Consider the following 21933-nt stretch of genomic DNA (forward strand, 5'->3'; position numbering starts at 1 on the left):
AGGGGGTCAGCGAGACAACTTCAGAAAAAAAAAGGCATTAGAAATTTATCTTACCATCAAAACAACAAATGCGCATTTTTGTGAAGAAGCTTGAAATGAGATTAATTTATTGACTTACTTTCTCATCACTACGTTGGACACTTTTTTTAATGAGAAACCTAGAAATATTTGCTTGCACACTTGTTGCATCGATGTGGAGTATTCTGGATAGATGTCCATTTGTCAGGAGTGATCTTGATCTCTCTCTCTCTCCTGCCCTCCCACCCCCATCCTGTGCTTCCCCATCCCATGGTTTTCCAACCCCCCCCCCACCCCTCCCCGCCCCAGCATCCGTGGTCCCCAACACACGCCGCCCCAGCATCCGTGTCCCTCTCTGTCCCATCATCCGTCCCCCTCTCCCACCGTCACCCTTCTCTTTCTCTGACAGTTGCAGGGAGCAGGAATGCTTAGCACAGCAGCTTTGTGGTTGGTCACTTTTTTTTCAAAATCGCCTGTCAGTTTCACAGACGACAGAAGCAGGAACAGCAGTTCCTGAACTTTGGACAGATTCGGGGTTTTCCAGCAGTCTTTTCAAAAACAGTCGGTGCCCTGCTGGAAAACCCCGAATCTGTCCGAAGTTCAGAAACTACTGTTCCTACTCCCAGCAACTGTCAGCAGTGAAACTGACTTGCAATTGTTTTAAAAAGTCGGTCTGGAAAAAGTCGATGGGAAATTTCTCATGTCTGAAATCCATCCTTGGGCCGGACGGAAACCCTCAGTGGGCCGTTATTGGCCCACGGCCGTATGTTGGACAATCCTGGTCTAACCTTTCCATGCAAGCGCAAGAAATGCAACACCTGCCCTTTTGCTTCCTGTCTCTTGACTGTTGAAAGCCCCAAACAGTCCTTCCAGGTGAAACAGCAATTTACATGTCGTCTTCTTTAGCCTCCTTGTCTCAAGAGACAATGGGCAAGCACCTGGAGATGGTCAGTGGTTTGTGAAGCAGCGCCTGGAGTGGCTAGAAAGGCCAATTCTAGAATGACAGACTCTTGCACAGGCACTGCAGATAAAATTGGTTGTCGGGGCTGTTACACAGTTGGCTCTCTCCTTGCGCTTCTGTCTTTTTTCCTGCCAACAGCTAAGTCTCTTCGACTCGCCACTCTTCAGCCCCGCCTTTATGGCTGTCCACCAGCTCTGGCGATCGCTGGCAACTGACTCCCACAACTTGTGATCAATGTCACAGGACTTCATGTCACGTTTGCAGATGTCTTTAAAGTGGAGACATGGACGGCCGGTGGGTCTGATACCAGTGACGAGCTCGCTGTACAATGCGTCCTTGGGGATCCTGCCATCTTCCATGCGGCTCACATGGCCAAGCCATCTCAAGCGCCGCTGGCTCAGTAGGGTGTATATGCTGGGGATGTTGGCCGCCTCGAGGACTTCTGTGTTGTAGATACGGTCCTGCCACCTGATGCCATAGATTCTCCGCTGGCAGCGAAAATGCAATGAATTGAGACGTCGCTCTTGGCTGACATACATTGCCCAGGCCTCGCTGGCGTAGAGCAAGGTACTGAGCACACGGGCTTGATACACTCGGACTTTTGTGTTTCGTGTCAGTGCGCCATTTTCCCACTCTCTCTTGGCCAGTCTGGACATAGCAGCGGACGCCTTTCCCATGCGCTTGTTGATTTCTGCATCGAGAGACAGGTTACTGGCGATAGGTAAGTGAACTCGAACCACTTCCAGAGCGTGGTTGCCGATATTGATGGATGGAGCATTTCTGACGTCCTACCCCATGATGTTTGTTTTCTAGAGGCTGATGGTTAGGCCAAATTCGTTGCAGGCAGCCGCAATCCTGTCGATGAGTCTCTGCAGGCACTCTTCTGTGTGGGATGTTAATGCAGCATCATCATCAAAGAGGAGTTCCCTGATGAGGACCTTCCGTTCTTTGGTCTTCGCTCTTAGACAGACAAGGTTGAACAACCTCCCATCTGAACCTGTGTGGAGGAAAATTCCTTCTTCTGAAGACTTGAACGCATGTGAGAGCAGCAGGGAGAAGATAATCCCAAACAGTGTAGATGCGAGAACACAGACCTGTTTCACGCCACTCAGGATAGGAAAGGGGTCTGATGAGGCACCGCTATGCTGAATTGCGCCTTTCATATTGTCATGGAATGAAGTGATGATACTTAGTAGTTCTGGTGGACATCCGATCTTTGCTAGTAGTCTGAAGAGACCACGTCTACTGATGAGGTCAAAGGCTTTGGTGAGATCTATGAAAGCAACATAGAGGGGCATCTGTTGCTTGCGACATTTCTCCTGTAGATGGCGAAGGGCATGTCAATGGTGGATCTCTCTGCTCGAAAGCTACACTGTGCCTCAGGGTAGACACACTCAGCCAGCTTCTGGCGCCTGTTTAAAATGACTCGAGCAAAGACTTTCCCCACTCTGCTGAGCAGGGAGATTCCACGATAGTTGTTGCAGTCACCCTTGTTCCTATAGAGGTTGATGATATTGGCATCGCGCGTGTCCTGTGGTACGACTCCCTCATCCCAGCACAGGCAAAACAGTTTGTGGAGTGCTGAAAGTATAGCAGGCTTGGCACTCTTGATTATTTCAGGGGTAATGCCGTCCTTCCCAGGGGCTTTTCCACTGGCTAGAGAATCAATGACATCACTGAGTTCCGATTTTATTGGCTGTTTGTCCAGCTCATCCATGACTGGCACAGACTGGGCTGCATTGAGGGCAGTCTCTGACATTTTCCCTGGAGTACAGTTCTAGGTAGTGCTCCACCCAGCAGCCCATTTCTCTCAATTTAGTTCTCTCACAATGCAGCCTGCTCTACAGCAAAGAAACCAAACGCAAATTTTGTGACCACTTTGCGGAACACCTCCATTCAGTCCGCAAGCCTGGCCCCGAGTTCCGGTGGCCTGTCATTTTATTTCACCTTGCTCTCACGCTGACATCTCTGCCCTTGGCCTATTGCAGTGTTCCAACGATAGTCAATGCAAGCTCGAGAACAGCTCCTCACCTTCCAATGAAGCACTTTACAGGCTTCAGGACTCAATACAGAGTTTAACAATTTCAGAACGTAACCTCTGCTCTGCAGTTTGTTTCCTTATGTTTCAGTCTTAATCTTGGTTTCTCTTGTTTTGCTTTCAGACAGCAGCCGTTCATTATTCTGCCATTTAGAGCTCCTCTGGACGTGTCTTTTGTCTCTTTACATGTCCTTTTAGCTTTGCCCCACCAAATCAGTTAATGTCTGTATTCTGCCCTATCAAAGACATTCCCTTTTCTTCTTTGTCCACTTTCCTCGATTTCCTCCCTACTTAACACCTGCTACATTTCTAACTTTTCCCAATTCTGATGAAGGGTCATCAACCTGTAACTTTAACTTTCTCTCTACGCAGATGCTGCCAGACCAGCGAATTTCCAGCATTTTCTGTTTTTATTTCAGATTTCCAACAGCTGCAGTACCTTACTTTTATTCCAACATTGTCTGTTCTTAATTGGTTCAGATCCCTCTCCATACTACTTATTGGCCTCTCATTTACCACATGCCCATCAACTTCATCAGCAAATTTATAATACTCAAGAATTATTTATTAAATTATCGATAGAGTGAACAGCTCAGGATCCAAAACAGATCAGTAAGGAACCCGACTAGTCACTAATTTGATGAAAGGTCATCAACTATTTCTCTCTCCACAGAGGCTGCCTGATCTGAGTATTTCCAGCATTTTCTATTTTTATTTCAGATTTCCAACATCTACAATATTTTGCTTTTGTGTTCTGACTACTCACTAACCCAAATTCATTTCTTTTCCCATCAACATCCTCTGCTCCCTGTTACTGAGTACTTTTCAATCCAATTAATTGAAATCAATAAGCACAAGGTGCACTAAAATCAACTCAAATGTTTTTGCTTAGCCTTCTTCCCCCTCATTACCAAGACACTAAACAGCCCTCTGGAGGGAGTAGCCCAACAAAGAACTGCAGAATCTATCAGAGAAGCTGCACTGTGAACTCAAAGTGCATTTTGGGAATTGAAATCTGCAACCATCTGGCAGTCAGTCTATCGGCTGCACAACCAAGATATTCCAAAAATGTGTTGGCCAAATTTTGGCTAAACATTTATGTACTGCAGTGGGTTACATGCAGGTCTTTCACTTTGATGAACAGGGTTCAGACCCAACACAGATTAACGGAATAAAATTCCCCAGTGTCCACTAGCTGTTGGATTCTACATAAAATGAGTGTGGCAGTATTAATCCAATTCTTGGTTGTCATGGATCAGAACAAGTTACGATACTGATTGGTTTGATGTTAGAACTGGAAGACTTGTAACAAAGTGTCTCATTCTCTAGCACGTATACTCCCCACATTGGGAATAGCAAAATTTTTCAAAGAAAAAACTTTTGTTCTTCAGTGATGGTCTGTACTTACATTTATCCATACATCAGTTACTTCTTCATAAATAATGTGTGGATGAACATTTTCTGGCACAGCCTCAACAAACTTAACCCGTTCGTTTTCATCCTTAGTTACAGGAATAAATAGTGATGTTGGAATCAAAACTAAACGAAGTCTCTGTTGAGGCCGATCGAGTAACACTGCCCAGGCACTATAATGAAAAGGAAAGAGAAAAGGAAGTTATTCACTGCTGTAATTTGGGCTCTCCAGTGAGGGTCTCTCTGGAACAACTGTCTGTTAGAGGCAATAGATTTATTTGGTCTAAAGACACTTTCACTCTTCCTGTCATGAGTGCGACGTACATGTTCTATTCTCTCTGGAAACCAGTCTTCTTGGGCTCCAGTGAAGACCCCATTTCATAAGAATCCAAACAGAGGACTGCGTGGAACTAGGGCCCATGCTAACATCCCTTAATCAGGGGTCTTAAATCTGACTGAAAATTCACAGAGCCACACTTTTATAAGCCAAAAATGCCATCTGTTGCAGTGGGTTGGGTCCTTTATACTTTGTACAGTGGAAGTACTCAGCTGAATTGTCTGCACTCCTCAGGTAATAGAGCATCTTAGAACTCCTCTCTTGAAAAGATGCTAATGTAGGACTGGGCTCAAAGGACTCAAAAACTATTCGGGGGATTTAGGTATGAATCAACTGGCCTTCTAATGGTTAACCTCCAGGTTTGTACAGTTTGTTACATTGAAGTTGCGTTGTTCTTCTGAATGGAGATCAGAATGGAGTATTAATACAAAATGTGCACTTCCTACCAATTGTTCAATTTCTAATGTAGTCAATAAAACAGCTGTATTTATAAAGATGACAAGATAGAAATACAATATACTGTCCACATATGTTTATGGGATAGAAAATCTCAGTTGGGAGAGACCATAGGTCCAAGTCCACCACCCCACTGTCCTAGTGTTTATGTCTGAAAATATAATGCTTTCTGATGTGTATCCAATTTCAAGGTAAGAGCCCATGGAATCCAGGGCAATTTGGCAAATTGGATCCAAAATTGGCTTAGTGGCAGGAGGCAGGTGGTGATGGTCGAGGGCTGTTTTTGCGAGTGGAAGCCTGTGACCAATGGTGTACTGCAGGGACAGGTGCTGGAACCCTTGTTGCTTATAGTGTACATTAATGATTTAGACGTGAATATAGGAGGAATGATCAGTAAGTTTGAAAATTGGTGGTGTTGTAAATAGTGAGGAGGAAAGCCTTAGATCACAGTGTGATATAGATGGGCTGGTAAAATGGGCAGAGCAGTGGCAAATGGAATTTAACCCCGAGGTGTGAGGTGATGCATTTTGGGAGGAATAACAAGGCAAGGGAATATACAATGGGTGGTAGGACCCTAGGAAGTACAGAGGGTCAGAGGGACCTTGCTGTACTTGTCCATTGATCACTGGAGGCAGCAGAAGTAGATAAGGTGGTTAGGAAGGCAAATAGGATACTTGCCTTTATTAGCCGAGGCACAGAATATAGAGCAGGGAGGTTAGGATGGAGCTGTATAAAACGCTAGTTAGGCCACAGCTGGAGGACATACAGTTCTGGGCACCACTATAGGAAGAATGTGATTGCACTGGAGAGGGTGCAGAGGAGATTCACAAGGATGTTGCCTGGACAGGAGCATTTCGGCTATGGAGAGAGACTGGATATGCTAGGGTTGTTTTCCTTAGAGCAGAGAAGGCTGAGGGGAGGCCTGATTGAGATATACAAAATTATGAGGGGCCTTCATAGGTTAGATAGGAAGAAACTTTTTCCCTGAGCGGAGGGGTCAATAACCAGGGGGCACAGATTTACGGTAAGGGGCAGGAGGTTTAGAAGGGATTGAGGAAATATTTTTCACCCAGAGGGTGGTTGGACTCTGGAACACGTTCCTTAAGGGGTGTTAGAGGCAGGAACCTCAGAACATTTCAGTATTTAGATGAGCACTTGAAATGCCATAGCATACAAGGCTACGGGCCAAGTGCTGGAAAATGGGATTAGGATAGATAGGTGCTTGATGGCCAGCACAGACATGATGGACCTGTTTCTGTGCTGTATGACTCTATGACTCACCATGGAGATTGAAACTCCTTCCTCCGAAATGCTCTGGGTAAGCTGTTCCAAAAATGAACCATCCAACCCAAAGTGTAACATTTCTTAAAAATGCCAAACTGTACCTCTTGTATTATGCTCATGTTCATGCACTATAATACACGCGACTGAGCTGCTAAAATCAGACAAAGAATTGGATAAGCAGCTCGATCCAAACATGTATATTGACATCAGGTCAGGGCCACAGTGGCAGTGGATAGTTTTTGCAAATTCAAGAGAAATGTGAATAATATTGGTAGTTGGGGCAGGGAGAAGCAGTTAAGGGGTAAGCTAGACAGAATACAGTGGTAATATTGAACTTTGGGGGTACATAGATATAATGTAATGGTTTCTTCCTGACCTACAGGTACTCAAACAAACTTAACATTAAATTTTAATAGTTTTTATTTTGAAAAAAAGGAAAATATATGCAGTCAACTACATAGTAACCCACAAGGAAGAACACATACAAATTTCCATCTTTCGTCCATCCGGCTCGTGCTATGTACTCAATGCAAGGGAAAAGACTCTCAAATGGCTGGACCAGCTCTTTGTCTTGTGCACTCAGGATCTATCAAAGGAAAAAATGTTTTGAGTTAGGATTAGCACTGTACAATGCCATATAAACAGTGTGCTGTATAAAACACAGCACTGGGATTTCTTCTGTCATATACTGTCAAAGGGTGGTGAGAAATCAGTTTGTTCTCTAAGAATTTTAATGGTATTGGCATCATGATTCCCCATTATTATTTAAAGAATCAGAATTTTGTAGCTTAACAAGAGGCCACTTAATCCCATTCTTTTGTCTTTTCTCCATAGCCTTTAAAAGAGAAGGGAATAAATATTTCACAAAGCTATGAGTCCTTCTTGTACCACCATTCGATGTCCCAACATTGTTGAAAAAAAATGTTATTAAATTCATACCCGGTACTGACTGATGCTGCCTAGTGTAAATAGCTTCTTCCTCCCAATTAATATACCAAAACCCCTCAGTTTTTGAGCACACCTAACAGATCTCCACTTAACCTTATGTTCTAATGAGAACAATCTCAGCATCTTTAGCCCTTTTCATAAGTAAAGCCTATCATCTCATATCATCTTAGTAAATCTCTTCTGCACCCTCTCAACAGCTCAGTATTCCTCCTAAACTAGGGTACCCAATACTAAATATTCCAACAGTGACCTAATGATCTAAATAGGTTGTTAGCATTGCCACTTTTGCACAATATACAATTATTCATAAAATTCAGGTTCCATTATGCTTTTCTTTGAAAATAAATGTTTTAGCAATTTGTCACACTAAGATTTATACATCTCAATCCCAACTTTTTTGGCTTTTCCACCCCTTTTAAAGTTTAATCACTTAGTGCATGTTTCTTCTCCATATTCTTCCTCTAAAAATCTGAGAAATACCAATCTGGAGGAGTAAAAACAGTGGCATTTTGTTTTAAAATTGGAACATACAAAAAAGGTTCACTGCCTTTAGGAGATAACGTGAAAAAAAAGTTCCACAATTTATGATAACCTGAACCTCTCAATATAAATAAATGTTCATCATTCCTAGGTGCCTAATACTTCAGATTTAAAGGAATACTCACCATCCCATGGCTGTCTGCTCTGAATTCAGATAATTTAAGTGTTATCTTGGGATTTTTACTCCCTGAGAGAGAGAGAGCGAAAGAGAGATATTAAAAAGTCACAGTGTTAGCTCTGCAACAGAAAAGTCCTAATGGACCTTAAAACCCTCCTGCTGCTGTGCAATTTCAATCATTTAAATAGGTTACAACATTTTCAAGACACTTGTTCAACTCTCCTCCCCAGCGTCACTTACAAATTTCCCAAATTCATTAAAGTGTCACTTTTTAAAAATAACATCTCAAAACCAGTTCATTTTCAACAAATAGGTTGACTGGGGCAGTCAGAAATTGCAAAGGAAGCCATTCTACACAGAGCAATAATAAAATAGCAGCTGCAGCTTCTGCCACTAATTAGTGGCATACTCTATACAAATGGGACAACAGATAACACCTTAAATAAATGCAATTAATGGCACTCTTTGAAGATTAATGTCCATAAGTTAAATTGCCCAAAGGTTTGAGCAAAGATTCGTTTTCAAAGTTGTTTGGATGCAATTTTCAATTAAAGTTTTGGACAATTAAAGCAATTCTCTCTCCTCAATTCAAGCTTTATGGAAGTGCAACAAAATTAGACCTAAACAATTTAAGTGCTAAAATACTGCATATGGAATATGAACTACCACACATTTTGAATTAAATACATCTAAATTTGTGTAACAGGAGTATATACCATATCATGGCTCTTATCATAACATTATCACTGAGCATTATTTATCCCGTCCTCTAGTGCAATAGAAAAACTTGCAGTTTTCACAGAATCCATTACAAGGGCAACAATGATTAACTCCATGAGTCTTGTGAATCACTCAACTGCATCTTGCATAGAGTTTCAGGCTGCAGCATAATATCAGTGGCATTAAGCCAGCAACCCTTTGTTATAGCCGCTTCACACTCTTATTCTAGGAAGAGCACAGCAGGTTCAAAATGTTAGGCAGCTCTTCTAGGTGGGTATATATTCCAGATTTCAGTGACCACAACTTTAACACCTACAATTCAATTTCAAACGGGAGGGAAATTAATTGAAATTCCACTGAATTTCAAATACTTAATTCCTTAATCTAAGAAATAACTGATTTTAAAACTGTGCAGCGTATAAACAATAAAGCTTTCACATTGATCATTATTCTCTCATTAAACCAGGATATCTCAGATCATAGACTCTACTTCTAACCTGTTCTTGGGTATCTGTAAGCGTCAGCTTTCCTCTCCTCCAGGGCAGGGGAGGGTACATGAATGATCTCCACCTCTGACTCATCCACTTCCTCATACAAGAGATAATAAGTCCTTGCACCATCTGGACCTGCAAGCAACACAAATACTTTCATGCAAGTCAAGATGATACTGAATATTGTACCTGGCCTTGGTCAGCTGGAGTACTGTGTTCAGTTCTAAGAAACTTGCATTTATATAACACCTTTCATGACCTCAGGATGGATGCCACAAAGCACTTTACAGCCAATAAAGTACTTCACTGTTGTAATATAAGAAATACAGCTGCCAATTTGTGCACAAACAAGCTCCTAGAAACAGCAATGAGGTAATAACCAGGTAATCTGTTTTAGTGATGTTGGTTGAAGGATAAATATTGACCAAGAGAGAATACCCTCTGCTGCTTCGAAAGTGCCATGGGATCTTTCATGTCCACCTGAGCGGACAGACAGGATGTTGTTTTAACATCTCATCTCAGTGTTACATGGGGGAATAAAGCAATTATTAAAAGTCTAGAATTGGGCTGCGAGTTTGAACCATGCGGTCTGAGGAAAGAATACCTAGCCCAGGAGTTTACTCTCATTAAAGGTGGAGATGGGGAACTTGATTTTTGTGTTCAAGGTTTCCATATATGGAGAAGTTGGATCTTTCACTCCTCATCAGGTGAAGAATTCAAGGATGAGGAGACACAGCTTAAAGGAAAAGAAATTTAGACAACATTTCTTAACAGGGTGATTAAACTGTGGAACAGATTACCACTGAAGGGTGGGGAGGGCTGCGTGGAAAGTGGAAGAACCAACAATGACAAATTTAACAAAGGGACAAGATAAATTCTTCTTCGTAAAGGGATTACAGGACTATTATCCTAGTGAAACTAATAACTAAGGCGGTAGATAGGGCTTTAAACTAATCAAGAGGGGATGGGAGGATTCAGGAAAGGGTAAATTCAAAAGCAAGAGAAATGTGGATCGTGTAAAGCTCAGTAGCAATGTGGGTAAAAATCAGCATAGTGAGTCAGGAAGAGATAGAGTGCTTAACAAAAATAGTAGGGAATTAGTGACCCCGATGACATCAGGGAAAAACAGAAAACCATTAATGAGAAAGGCACTAAATTTGAAGGCATGATGCATTCACAGCAAAATACATTAACAGCACAGGTAGAAGTTTAAGGGTGTAATCCAATAGCCATTAGAGAGACTTGGCTGCAGGGTGACCATGGTCAGGAATTAAATATTCCAGGATTCTTGGCCTTTTGAAGCGCTAGAGAAAATGGAAAAGGGAGAAGGGATTTCCCCAATAATAAAGGACAGGATAAAGACAGTAGAAAGGATCCTAGCTCAGAAAATTAAGATGTAGAATCTGTTTGGCTGGAATTAAGAAACAAGAAGAAGAAAATTATAGTAGTAGTTTATAGGCCCTAGTGTTGGGAAGGGCATAAATCAAGAAAGAGGTGCATGGAACAAGGGTATTATGGTAATCATGGGGGATTGTAATCCTTATTGGCTGGTCAAAACAAATTTGCAATAATGGTGTGGGAGAGAAGTTCATGCAATGCATTCAAGATAGTCTTCTAGATCAGTATGTCAAAGAGAAAACTACTGAACAGGCTATTTTAGATCTAGCTTTGTACAAGTGAGGCAGGGTTAATGAATAAGCTTGTATAAAAGGAGCCTCTGGGGAAACAGTGATAAAATGTTAGATTTTATATGGAGTTTGAGAGTGATTTAGTCCAAAACTAGGTTCTTGCATCTGAACAAAGCAAACTACATAAATATGAGGGGCGAACTGGCCAAGGTAGATTGGGAAACTAGATTTAAAGATATGATGGCAGATAAGTCATGGAAAACATTTAAAGAATTCATCATTTGCAACAATTATACATGCCCTAAGGACAAAACCCCCTCAGCATAAGTGATCCAACTGCGGCTAACAAGAGAATTCAAAGATTAGTTTAAAGGAAGAGCCTTATAATGTTGCCAAAAAGAGTGGTTAAGTCTGGGGATTGAGAGGATTTTAAAATTCAAAGGATAACAAAGAAACTGAGAGAAAACAGGATATGAAAGTAAGCAAGAGTATTAAAAACAGACTGTAAAAGCTTCTATAGGCATACAAAGAAAGATTCACAAGAGTAAACTTGGCACCCAATCTATCATATTAAACATTCACTCCTTCCACCAACAGCACAACTTGGCTGCAATGTGTACCATCTACAAGATGCACTGCAATAACTCACCAAGGCTTTTTTCGATAGCACCTCCCAAACGACCTCGACAGACAAGGCAGGGCTTATGAAAATACAACCATCTCCAAGTTTCCCTCCAAGTCACACGCCATTCTGACTTGAAAATACATCACTACTCCTTCAACATCAGAGCGTCAAAAGCCTGGAACTCCCTAACAGCACTGTGGGAGTACCTTTATCTCACAGATTACAGCAGTTCAAGGCAGCAGCTCATCACCAAAGGCAATTAGGAACGGGCAACAAATGTTGGCCATGCCAGCAATGCCCACATCTCGCGAATGAATATTTGTTTAAAAAAGACTGCATTTCTAGTCGTTTCTAGCCCAATGAGGAAGGAGGCAGTGCTGGATTTAGTTCTGGGGAATGAAGTACAGCAAGTGGGAGTATGTTGCAGTAGGAGAACATCCCACTAGTTTAGACTGAATTCAAAGTAAGGCAAATCATTAATGTGCTAACTTGCTGAAGGCAGTAAGATTTTTGAACTGGTTACAGATTGAAATGGAACACAGATTGTGGCTAGATGAACAATGTAATTGAAACACTGCAGAGCAAAGCCATTAAGAAACCTCCACTTCTTATAAATTTGAAGCCAAGAAAGTACTGAGAATTTTTATCCATTTTGAGGTTAATCTATCAACTGCAAGAACAGAGTACTGCAACCAAGGTCATACCTTCAGTTCCCGTAGGACACCACCAGTAACCTGTAAACCGGTCAAATTCTTCCTGTATTACAAAAGTTGCTACTCCTGCAGATTTGGGATCTTCTATTACATTAGGCAAACCTGGAAAAGAGAATATCTTAGTCACACTAAATTCTCCTGTGCAATTTAGTATACAGAACAATGAGGAAAATGTACATGTTTCTTAGTTGCTGGGCTACATCAATGCTCACCATGTCTTAATCATGGGCAACTAAACTGAATCAAAGCCAGACTGAAAGTCACCATCCAGTCATTACATTTCAAAAACAAAACTCATTAACTGAAACACTTGAGGACTCATTTTAAAGCACTATTGTAAATTTAAATATTATATGGAAGAGTCTAAAGCTTCTATATATGCAATAGATTTAATTTGACTCAAGGCTCTCCAGACAGCTGTCAGTAACTTCACTTTATATCTTTGGAGATCCCTGGTTAATCCCTGGTCAATTCGGCTTCAGTTTAGCTCAGTTCGTGACACATTTACTTCTACCGAATTAGAAGGTAGTGGATTTAAGTTCCATACTATGTCCTGAAAAAGTCTACACTGACATTCAAATATTAATGAGAGATTGAGTGCAGAATTATGAGTTATCCTTTGCCTGCCTTTTTGGCTCTATTTGAAAAGTAGGGAAGGAGTCTTCTAGTATCTTGGCCAAAATGTCCCTCCCAAATAATACTAACAGATTAGCACGCCATTTATTCTTGGACAATGCTGCTGGTGTAGAGCTTTGATATCATAAGGGTCACGTACACACAATATAGGGAACTCAAGAGGAAGATCTTTATCAAGAGAGTAGTTAGAGTGTGGAACTCATAAGCAGTTGAAAAAACTAGCACAGATAGATTTAAGGGGAAGCTAGATAAACATGAGGGAGAAAGGATATATTCATGAGGGTTAGATGAAGTAGGGTAGGAGGTGGCTCATGTGGAGCAGAAACATCAGCACGGACCTGCTGGGCCAAATAGCCTGTTTCTGTGCTGTAAACACTATGTAATATCACCTCGTAGCTGCAACAGCAGTGGTGATCTTATAGTTGACCTTCATATCCATTAAATAGATAGGCTCCTGCTCCTGACCACCTACAAGCAAGTTTGTTCATGAGGATAGGATCAGCAAACTGATAGCAGTTCCAACATCCAGACCCTCTCCCCCCACCCGCAACCCTCCAACCCACTCGCCTGCAAAAATACAGACTAGGGGCCCATATGAATAATGTCCACTTTAAAATAACAAGGTTAAATGTCAAACCAGAGAACAATACCCTGACTTGAGCAGGAGAGAACAGAATACTTGGGGCAAAAAATATTCTCAACAGTGCACTTTCCCCAACTTGCCACTTCCCTCAAAGCTAGTTTGAAACTAGCTTCAATATAAATAGAGAGAGTTGTGAGAAATAGCTCCATTGGAAACTTAGCTTAATTTTCTGCCAGCATTTGGTTTAAAGTATAACCAGTTGCTGCAGAAATTGCCTTGCTATGTTGATGGGGTGAACTGTACAGCTCCAGGAACCAAAGCTAGTCTTGCAAAGCCATTGCCTGAAATAGATCTACAACATTAATGTACTATAGCAGACTTTTACTACCCAAAGGTAAATTATTGCACCTTTATGGCAAAATGTTAATCGCTTCTCCTCGCCAGATCCAATATTTGATATCCACAAGTCATTGTTATTTATAAATGAGATGAAGGAGGGGTCTCCAGGACATATCTTAGGATCCATCCGAGGACCTGAACAATTTGTCTTAATCTCTACTGGCTTCATTGGCGACATCTGTAAAAGAGCAGACACCCAACTGGTTAAAAAAAAGGAACAAATAACGTCCGTGATAGCAAAGAACCATGGTGCTGACCACAGGTTAGCTGTAGGTAATACAAATCTAATTGTAACTTTAATTAGCAAAACACAAGACTATCAAATACTTCAGGGTCCCATATGGGTCCATTCGACTTTGTTAGTGAAGCTACCTCTGGTGAGATTTCATCTTTGTTCCACCCAAACTTTCTCCCCTCCTCTTTCAGAAAGTACAAATCCTCAAATCAATGGTTACACTTCATGTTTGAACCTAAACATTGACGAAGTTTCAGTAACAAAACTAAATACTTTTTCCCAACCCAGACAAATCTTGCTCCCCACTGTCCTTAGGTGAACGCTTTTCAACAGATAGGTTCACTGCAGAGCCTGGGAGCTCTGGTTAGCTGGGAGCAAAGTTCAACTTCTAAAAGCATAATATTCAGCCAGAGTGGTACGCTGAACTCATCCATGACAAATAGCCATAACCTGATGTGTTAAAGGGCCATCAAACTACTCTTCTGCACAGTAATTCCTCCTTTTACATACACATTTAAACAGTAAGGTCCAAGTACACTCTGCTTTCTTAAGTTACAATTGCTAGTATGTCAAAAACTATATAATAGTTTCTAATTCAAGTGTTCAGTACCCCCATTAACATGATTTGAATATTAAAATGATACATCAGCCCATAGCAACTAAACTTCAAAAAAATGTCCACATTTTTAACCTAGTCCCCTGCCCAGGTTGCACACTCCTCTCATAGTGGCGACTCCAACTAACGTACTATCCCAAAGTGTTCAGGCATATGACAGTGTCTCATCTAAATTTTTCATGACTCACCTGAGACACCAGGTGTTGTTCGGTGTTCAACCATGGAAAGCACCTCAACTGTGTCCAATTCCATCCTCAATTCATATCAGCCTGAGCCTGGCCTCACTTGATTGATTCTAGAGAGGAATCCCTGATTATTGTCTTTTTCCCTAACTAAGGAGCATCGAGGCTAACTGTAGAAACCCTAAGCCTGGCTCAGGTGAGACCTATTAACTCAAAAAGACCTGGGATCACTCGTCTGAGAGATTCAGTTCCATAACAGGCAATACGCTGACCGGGGAGCCGCAATGTTTGTCTTTTGTTCTCAATTAGTGATGCTAGTCACATGTAGAACAGAATTTACACAGATGCAGGAGATGTTCTTCATTGCACAAAGAATCATAGGAAGTAACAAAATGCAGCTCTGTTGACTCTTTATGATCAAATAACACACCGAGCACTGCATTTAATACAAGGCAAAATAGTCGTTTGGTAGGACGCTTCCAGTGTCCCTGACGACCACGTGTGCAGGAACTGTATCCATCTGCAGCTACTAGCTACCCGCATTACGGAGCTGCAGCTATTGGTGGATTCACTGTGGAGCATGCGCAGTGCTGAGATCGTCGTGGATAGCACGTTTAGCAAGGTGATCACACTGCAGGTAAATGCTGCAAAGGCAGAAAGGGAATGGATGACCACCAGACAGAGTAGAGGAAGGCAAGAAGGGAAGGAGTCCCCTATGGCTGACCCCCTCTCTAACAGATATACCACTTTGGATATTGTTGGGGAGATGGCTCAGGGGAAAGCACAAGAGCCAAGTTCATGGCACCATGGGTGGCTCTGCTGCACAGGAGGAGAGAAAGAAAAGTGGCAGGGCTATATTAATAGGTGATTCAATCACAAGGGGAACAGACAGAAGTTTCTGCAGCCACAAGAGACTCCAGGATGGTATGTTGCCTCCCTGGTGCTAGGATCAAGGATGTCTCTGAACGGCTGCAGGGCATTCTGAGAGTGGAGGGTGAGCAGCAGTTGTCGTGGTGCATAATGGTACCAATGACATAGGTTAAAAAAAGGGATGAGGTCCTACAACCTGAATATAGGGAGTTAGGACGTAAATTAAAAGTAGGACCTCAAAGGTAGTAATCTCAGGATTACTACCAGTGCCATGTGCTAGTGAGAGCAGGAATAGCAGGATATATCAGATGAATACGTGGCTGCAGAAATGGTGTAGGGGGGAGGGATTCAGATTCCTGGGACATTGGGACCAGTTCTGGGGAAGGTGGGACCAGTACAAGCTGGACGGGTTGCATCTGGGCAGGGTCAGGACCAGGACCAATTTCCTTGGGGGGTTGTTTGCTAGCGCTGTCTGGGAGGGTTTAAACTAGAATGGCAGGGGGATGGGAATCTGAGCAGGGATACAGAGGAGGGGGAAAACAAGGATAGAAATGAAAGACAAAGGTAAGAAGCAAAAGTGGAAGGCAGAGAAAACAAGGGCAAGAAACAAATGGGGCCATAGTGCAAAATAAAGCTAAGATAACTAAATGTTAAAAAGATAAGTCTAAAGGCAGTGTCTTAATGCGCAAAGCATTCGCAATAAGGTGGATGAATTAACAGCGCAAATAGATCGGTTATGATATAGTTGTGCTTACGGAGACATAGCTGCAGGGTGACCAAGGATGGGAACTGAACATCCAGGGTATTCAATATTTAGGAAGGACAGGCAAAAAGGGAAAGGAGGTGGGGTAGCGTTGCTAAAGGAGGAAATCATACAACAGCGAGGAAGGATATTGGCTCGGAAAATCATGTGAAATCTGTATGGGTGGAGCTAAGAAACACCAAGGGGCAGAAAACATTGATGGGGGCTGTCTACAGGCCCCCAAACAGTAGTGGAGATGTAAGGGATGGCATTAAACAGGAAATTAGAAACTCATGCAAAAAGGGTACAACTGTAATCATGGGTGAATTTAATTTACATATAGATTGGTCAAACCAAATTACCAATAATACTGTGGAGGAGGATTTCCTGGAGTGTGTACGTGACGGTTTTTTAGACCAATACGTTGAGGAACCAACTAGTGAACAGGCTATCCTAGATTGTGCAATTAGAAAGGATTAATTAACAATCTTGTTGTGCAGGGTCCCTTGGGGAGGAGCGACCATAACATGATAGAATTCTTCATTAAGATGGAGAGTGAAGGAGTTGAATCCGAAACTAGGGTCGTGAATCTAAATAAAGGAAATTACCAAGGTATGAGGCGCGAGTTGGCTATGGTAGATTGAGGAACTTTATGAAAAGGATACGCAATGGATAATATTTAAAGAACGTGTGCATGAATTACAACAATTATTCATTCCTGTCTGGCGCAAAAATAAAACCTGAAAGGTGGCTCAACCGCGGCTTACAAAAGAAATCAGGGATAGTATTAGATCCAAAGAGGAGGCATATAAAATTGCCAGAAAAAGCAGTAAGTCTGAGGATTAGGAGCAGTTTAGAATCCAGCAAAGGAGGACAAAGAGGATGATTAAGCGGGGGAACATAAAAACTGACTGTTAAAGCTTCTATAAATGTGTGAAGAGAAAAAGACTAGAAGAAAATTTCGGTCCCATGCAGCCAGAAACGGGGGAAATTATAATGGGGAACAAAGAAGTGGCAGAACAATTAAACACATACTTTGGTTTTGTTTTCACAAAGAAGGACACAAATAACTTCCCAGAAATGTTAGGTAACCAAGGGTCTAATGACAGGGAGGAACTGAAGGAAATCAGTATGAGTAAAAAAAAAAGTGCTCGGGAAATTAATGGGGTTAAAGGCGGACAAATCCCCAGGGCCTAATAATCTACATCTTGTGGCCCGGAAATAGTGGATGCATTGGTGGTCATCTTCCAAAGTTCTACAGACTCTGGAGAAGTTCCTACAGATTGGAGGGTGGCAAATGTAACCCCACTAGTTAAAAATAGAGGCAGAGACAAAAAAACAGGGAATTACAGACCAGTTAGCCTGACATCAGTAGTGGGGAAAATGCTGGAGTCTATTATAAAGGACGTGATAGCAGAACACCTGGAAAGCATAAACGGGACTGGACAAAGTCAGCATGGGTTTACGAAAGGGAAATCATGCTCAACAAATCTACTGAAGTTTTTTGAGGATGTAACTAGCAGAATAGATAAGGGAGAACCAGTGGATGTGGTGTATTTGGATTTTCAGAAGGCTTTTGATAAGGTCCCACATAAGAGGCTAGTGTGCAAAATTAAAAAACATGGGATTGGGGGTAATTTACTGGCATGGATTGAGAATTGGTTGACAGACAGGGAACAGAGAGTAGGAATAAATGGGTCTTTTTCCGGGTGGCAAGCAGTGACTAGTGGGATACCGCAGGGATCAATGCTTGGGCCCCAGCTATTCACAATATATATTAACGACTTGGCTGAGGGAACTAAATGTAACATTTCCAAGTTTGCCGACGACACAAAGCTGGGGGGGGGAAATGTGAGCTGTGAGGAGGATGTAAAGAGGCTCCAATGTGATTTGGACAAGTTGGGTGAATGGGCAAATGCATGGCAGATGCAGTATAACGTGGATAAATGTGAGGTTATCCACTTTGGTTGTAAAAACAAAGGCAGATTATTTGAATAGTGATAGATTGGGAAAGGGGGAGGTGCAACGAGACCTGGGTGTCCTTGTACGCCAGTCGCTGAAAGCAAGCATTCAGGTGCAGCAAGCAGTTAGGAAGGCGAATGGTATGTTGGCCTTCATTGCAAGAGAGTTTGAGTACAGGAGCAAGGATGTCTTACTGCATCTGTAGTAGTGTGAGGAAGGATGTTCTTGCCACGGAGGGAGTGCAAAGAAGATTTACTAGGCTGATTGCTGGGATGGCAGGATTGACGTATGAGGAGAGATTGGGTCGACTAGGCCTATATTCACTAGAGTTTAGAAGAATGAGAGGGGATCTCATAGAAACCTACAAAATTCTAACAGGACTAGACAGGCTAGATGCAGGGAGGATGTTCCCGATGGCTGGGGAGTCCAGAACCAGGGGTCACAGTCTCAGGATACTGGGTATGCCATTTAGATATGAGATGAGGAGAAATTTCTTCATTCAGAGGGTGGTGAACCTGTGGAATTCTCTACCGCAGAAGGCAGTGGAGGCCAAGTCATTAAATCTATTCAAGGAGATAGATATATTTCTTAATGCCAAAGGGATCAAGGGATATGGGGAGAAAGCGGGAACAGGGCACTGAATTAGACCATCAGCCATGATTTTTTTCTGAATGGCGGAGCAGGTCCAAAGGGCCGAATGGCCTACTCCTGCTCCTATTTTCTATGTTTCTATGAATTTCAATGCCAGTGAGACGCTAGGTATATAGGCCATACATCCCAAAGACTGGCAGATCATAACAATATGCCCTTTCTGCTGTTCACAACGGGCAAGGTAAAGGCCGTACCCAATCAGCCCGTGCTTGTAAAACTCAAAACACAATGTCCAACATTAGATGGGATTCTGCGATTGGACAACATTTTGTACAAGGGAAAGAGCCAGCAATCAAACCAGCACTAAAAAAATTTTGTTGACTGTTCCTCTACAGTAGAGAACAAGATTAGAGAGACAGGATCATTGTGGAAAATCTCAAAGACCTTGCCTTTCAGTTACCGGTGAGTCTAAGTGTGAAGGGTGCAAAACTAGCTGCGGTCGTTTTTATGGTGACACAACCACACGTTTCCCCTACCGGTTGATACATATTTTGATAGTGTGAAACAGTTTAACCGAGATCCCCGTAGGAAATAGGAGGTCCGATGAGTTCACAAAGATGGGGCCCCGAGTTCCCCGTATGGCAGTGCGTTGATAAAGACTGTAGAAACCAATCAACATGTGTGAAACCATTCAACATTGGGGGCTCTTGGCTCTATTATGTTGCAAAAGATGACGTCAACGCCCCTTGGCTCTGTACCGTGGGCGTATGGGGGCGAGAAGCATCAACCACCCCAACAACAAGCGACCGATCTCCCTTGCCCTACTTTAACTGCAGGACCAGGAAATGGACTTGCGATCATAAAACTAATAAAATTGTATGTGATAACGTGCAGCATTAGTTGGTACTGGTAATATGGACTATCTCAGATATCCAGCTACCTGACTGGTGCCCTGAGAAAACAAGAGGATTGTCTACATATGGTTCACGGATGTTAGAACAAACGTGGCAAAATGAGGCAAATTGGTGCGGGACAGGTGCCAGTTTGGATAAATGACACCTAGTTGGAGTACTTAGCTAGTCACTTCTTTTCTTTGGCCTCCTTATCTCGAGACAATGGGTAAGCGCCTGGAGGTGGTCAGTGGTGTGTGGAGCAGCGCCTGGAGTGGCTATAAAGGCCAATTCTAGAGTGACAGGCTCTTCCACAGGTGCTGCAGAAAAATTTGGTTGCCGGGGCTGTTACACAGCTGGCTCCCCCCTTGCGCTTTTGTCTTTTTTCCTGCCAACTGCTAAGTCTCTTTGACTCGCCACACTTTAGCCCCGCCTTTATGGCTGCCTGCCAGTTCTGTCGAACACTGGCAACTGACTCCCACGACTTGTGATCAATGTCACAGGACTTCATGTCGCGTTTGCAGACGTCTTTAAAGCGGAGACATGGACGGCCGGTGGGTCCAATACCAGTGGCGAGCTCGCTATACAATGTGTCCTTGGGGATCCTGCCATCTTCCATGCGGCTCACATGGCGAAGCCATCTCAAACGCCGCTGACTCAGTAGTGTGTATAAGCTGGGGATGTTGGCCGCCTCGAGGACTTCTGTGTTGGAGATACGGTCCTGCCACCTGATGCCAAGTATTCTCCAGAGGCAGCGAAGATGGAATGAATTGAGATGTCGCTCTTGGCTGACATACGTTGTCCAGGCCTTGCTGCCATAGAGCAAGGTACTGAGGACACAGGCCTGATACACTCGGACTTTTGTGTTCCGTGTCAGTGCGCCATTTTCCCACACTCTCTTGGCCAGTCTGGACATAGCAGTGGAAGCCTTTCCCATGCGCTTGTTGATTTCTGCATCTAGAGACAGGTTACTGGTGATAGTTGAGCCTAGGTAGGTGAACTCTTGAACCACTTCCAGAGCGTAGTCGCCAATATTGATGGATGGAGCATTTCTGACGTCCTGCCCCATGATGTTCGTTTTCTTGAGGCTGATGGTTAGGCCAAATTCATTGCAGGCAGCCGCAAACCTGTCGATGAGACTCTGCAGGCACTCTTCAGTGTGAGATGTTAAAGCAGCATCGTCAGCAAAGGGGAGTTCTCTGATGAGGACTTTCCGTACTTTGGACTTCGCTCTTAGACGGGCAAGGTTGAACAACCTGCCCCCTGATCTTGTGTGGAGGAAAATTCCTTCTTCAGAAGACTTAAACGCATGTGAAAGCAGTAGGGAGAAGAAAATCCCAAAAAGTGTGGGTGCGAGAACACAGCCCTGTTTCACGCCACTCAGGATAGGAAAGGGCTCTGAGGAGGAGCCGCCATGTTGATTTGTGCCTTTCATATTGTCATGGAATGAGGTGATGATACTTAGTAGCTTTGGTGGACATCCAATCTTTTCTAGTAGTCTGAAGAGACCACGCCTGCTGACGAGGTCAAAGGCTTTGGTGAGATCAATGAAAGCAATGTAGAGGGGCATCTGTTGTTCGCGGCATTTCTCCTGTATCTGACGAAGCTAGTCACACAAAGGATAAAATTACCCGGTGCCAACTCAGAAAACTTGTTAAAGTATGGAAAGGTCAGGAGTGTGTAAATACAAGATCTATGAGTATTGGAGTAGTAGTGGGAATACCTGTAATTCCAAGGGATAAGTTAGGGATGCAACTTTATACAAAGTAGAAAATATAAGGGGAAGAAATTACATAAAATACTATGATATATTACCCTATGCTGTGGAAATTGGGAGAGATATAATTGGGACAGTATTGTCTAAGTGTAGTCTGGAATACCAGGTGGTCATATGTCCTCATCCTATATATAAAACAGCAGAGCCAAAATGTGGATTT

At 42.8% G+C, this 21933-nt stretch overlaps 1 protein-coding gene across 5 annotated transcripts in view; it reads right to left on the reverse strand.

The window, feature by feature from the left end:
* LOC137378924 (dipeptidyl peptidase 9-like) overlaps positions 1–21933 on the reverse strand; it is a 147811-nt gene that overhangs the window by 63455 nt on the left and 62423 nt on the right. For all 5 annotated transcript variants that reach the window (XM_068049424.1, XM_068049423.1, XM_068049426.1 and 2 more), the window contains 6 exons: positions 13918–14086; positions 12282–12392; positions 9331–9459; positions 8121–8182; positions 6993–7093; positions 4426–4603 (listed from right to left, as the gene is read on the reverse strand). In XM_068049424.1, coding sequence (XP_067905525.1) covers positions 4426–4603; positions 6993–7093; positions 8121–8182; positions 9331–9459; positions 12282–12392; positions 13918–14086 — 750 coding nt within the window. The remainder of the gene's footprint in view (positions 1–4425; positions 4604–6992; positions 7094–8120; positions 8183–9330; positions 9460–12281; positions 12393–13917; positions 14087–21933) is intronic.

Source organism: Heterodontus francisci, chromosome 17, assembly GCF_036365525.1.
Source record: "Heterodontus francisci isolate sHetFra1 chromosome 17, sHetFra1.hap1, whole genome shotgun sequence".
In the NCBI taxonomy this organism is placed as follows: domain Eukaryota; kingdom Metazoa; phylum Chordata; class Chondrichthyes; order Heterodontiformes; family Heterodontidae; genus Heterodontus; species Heterodontus francisci.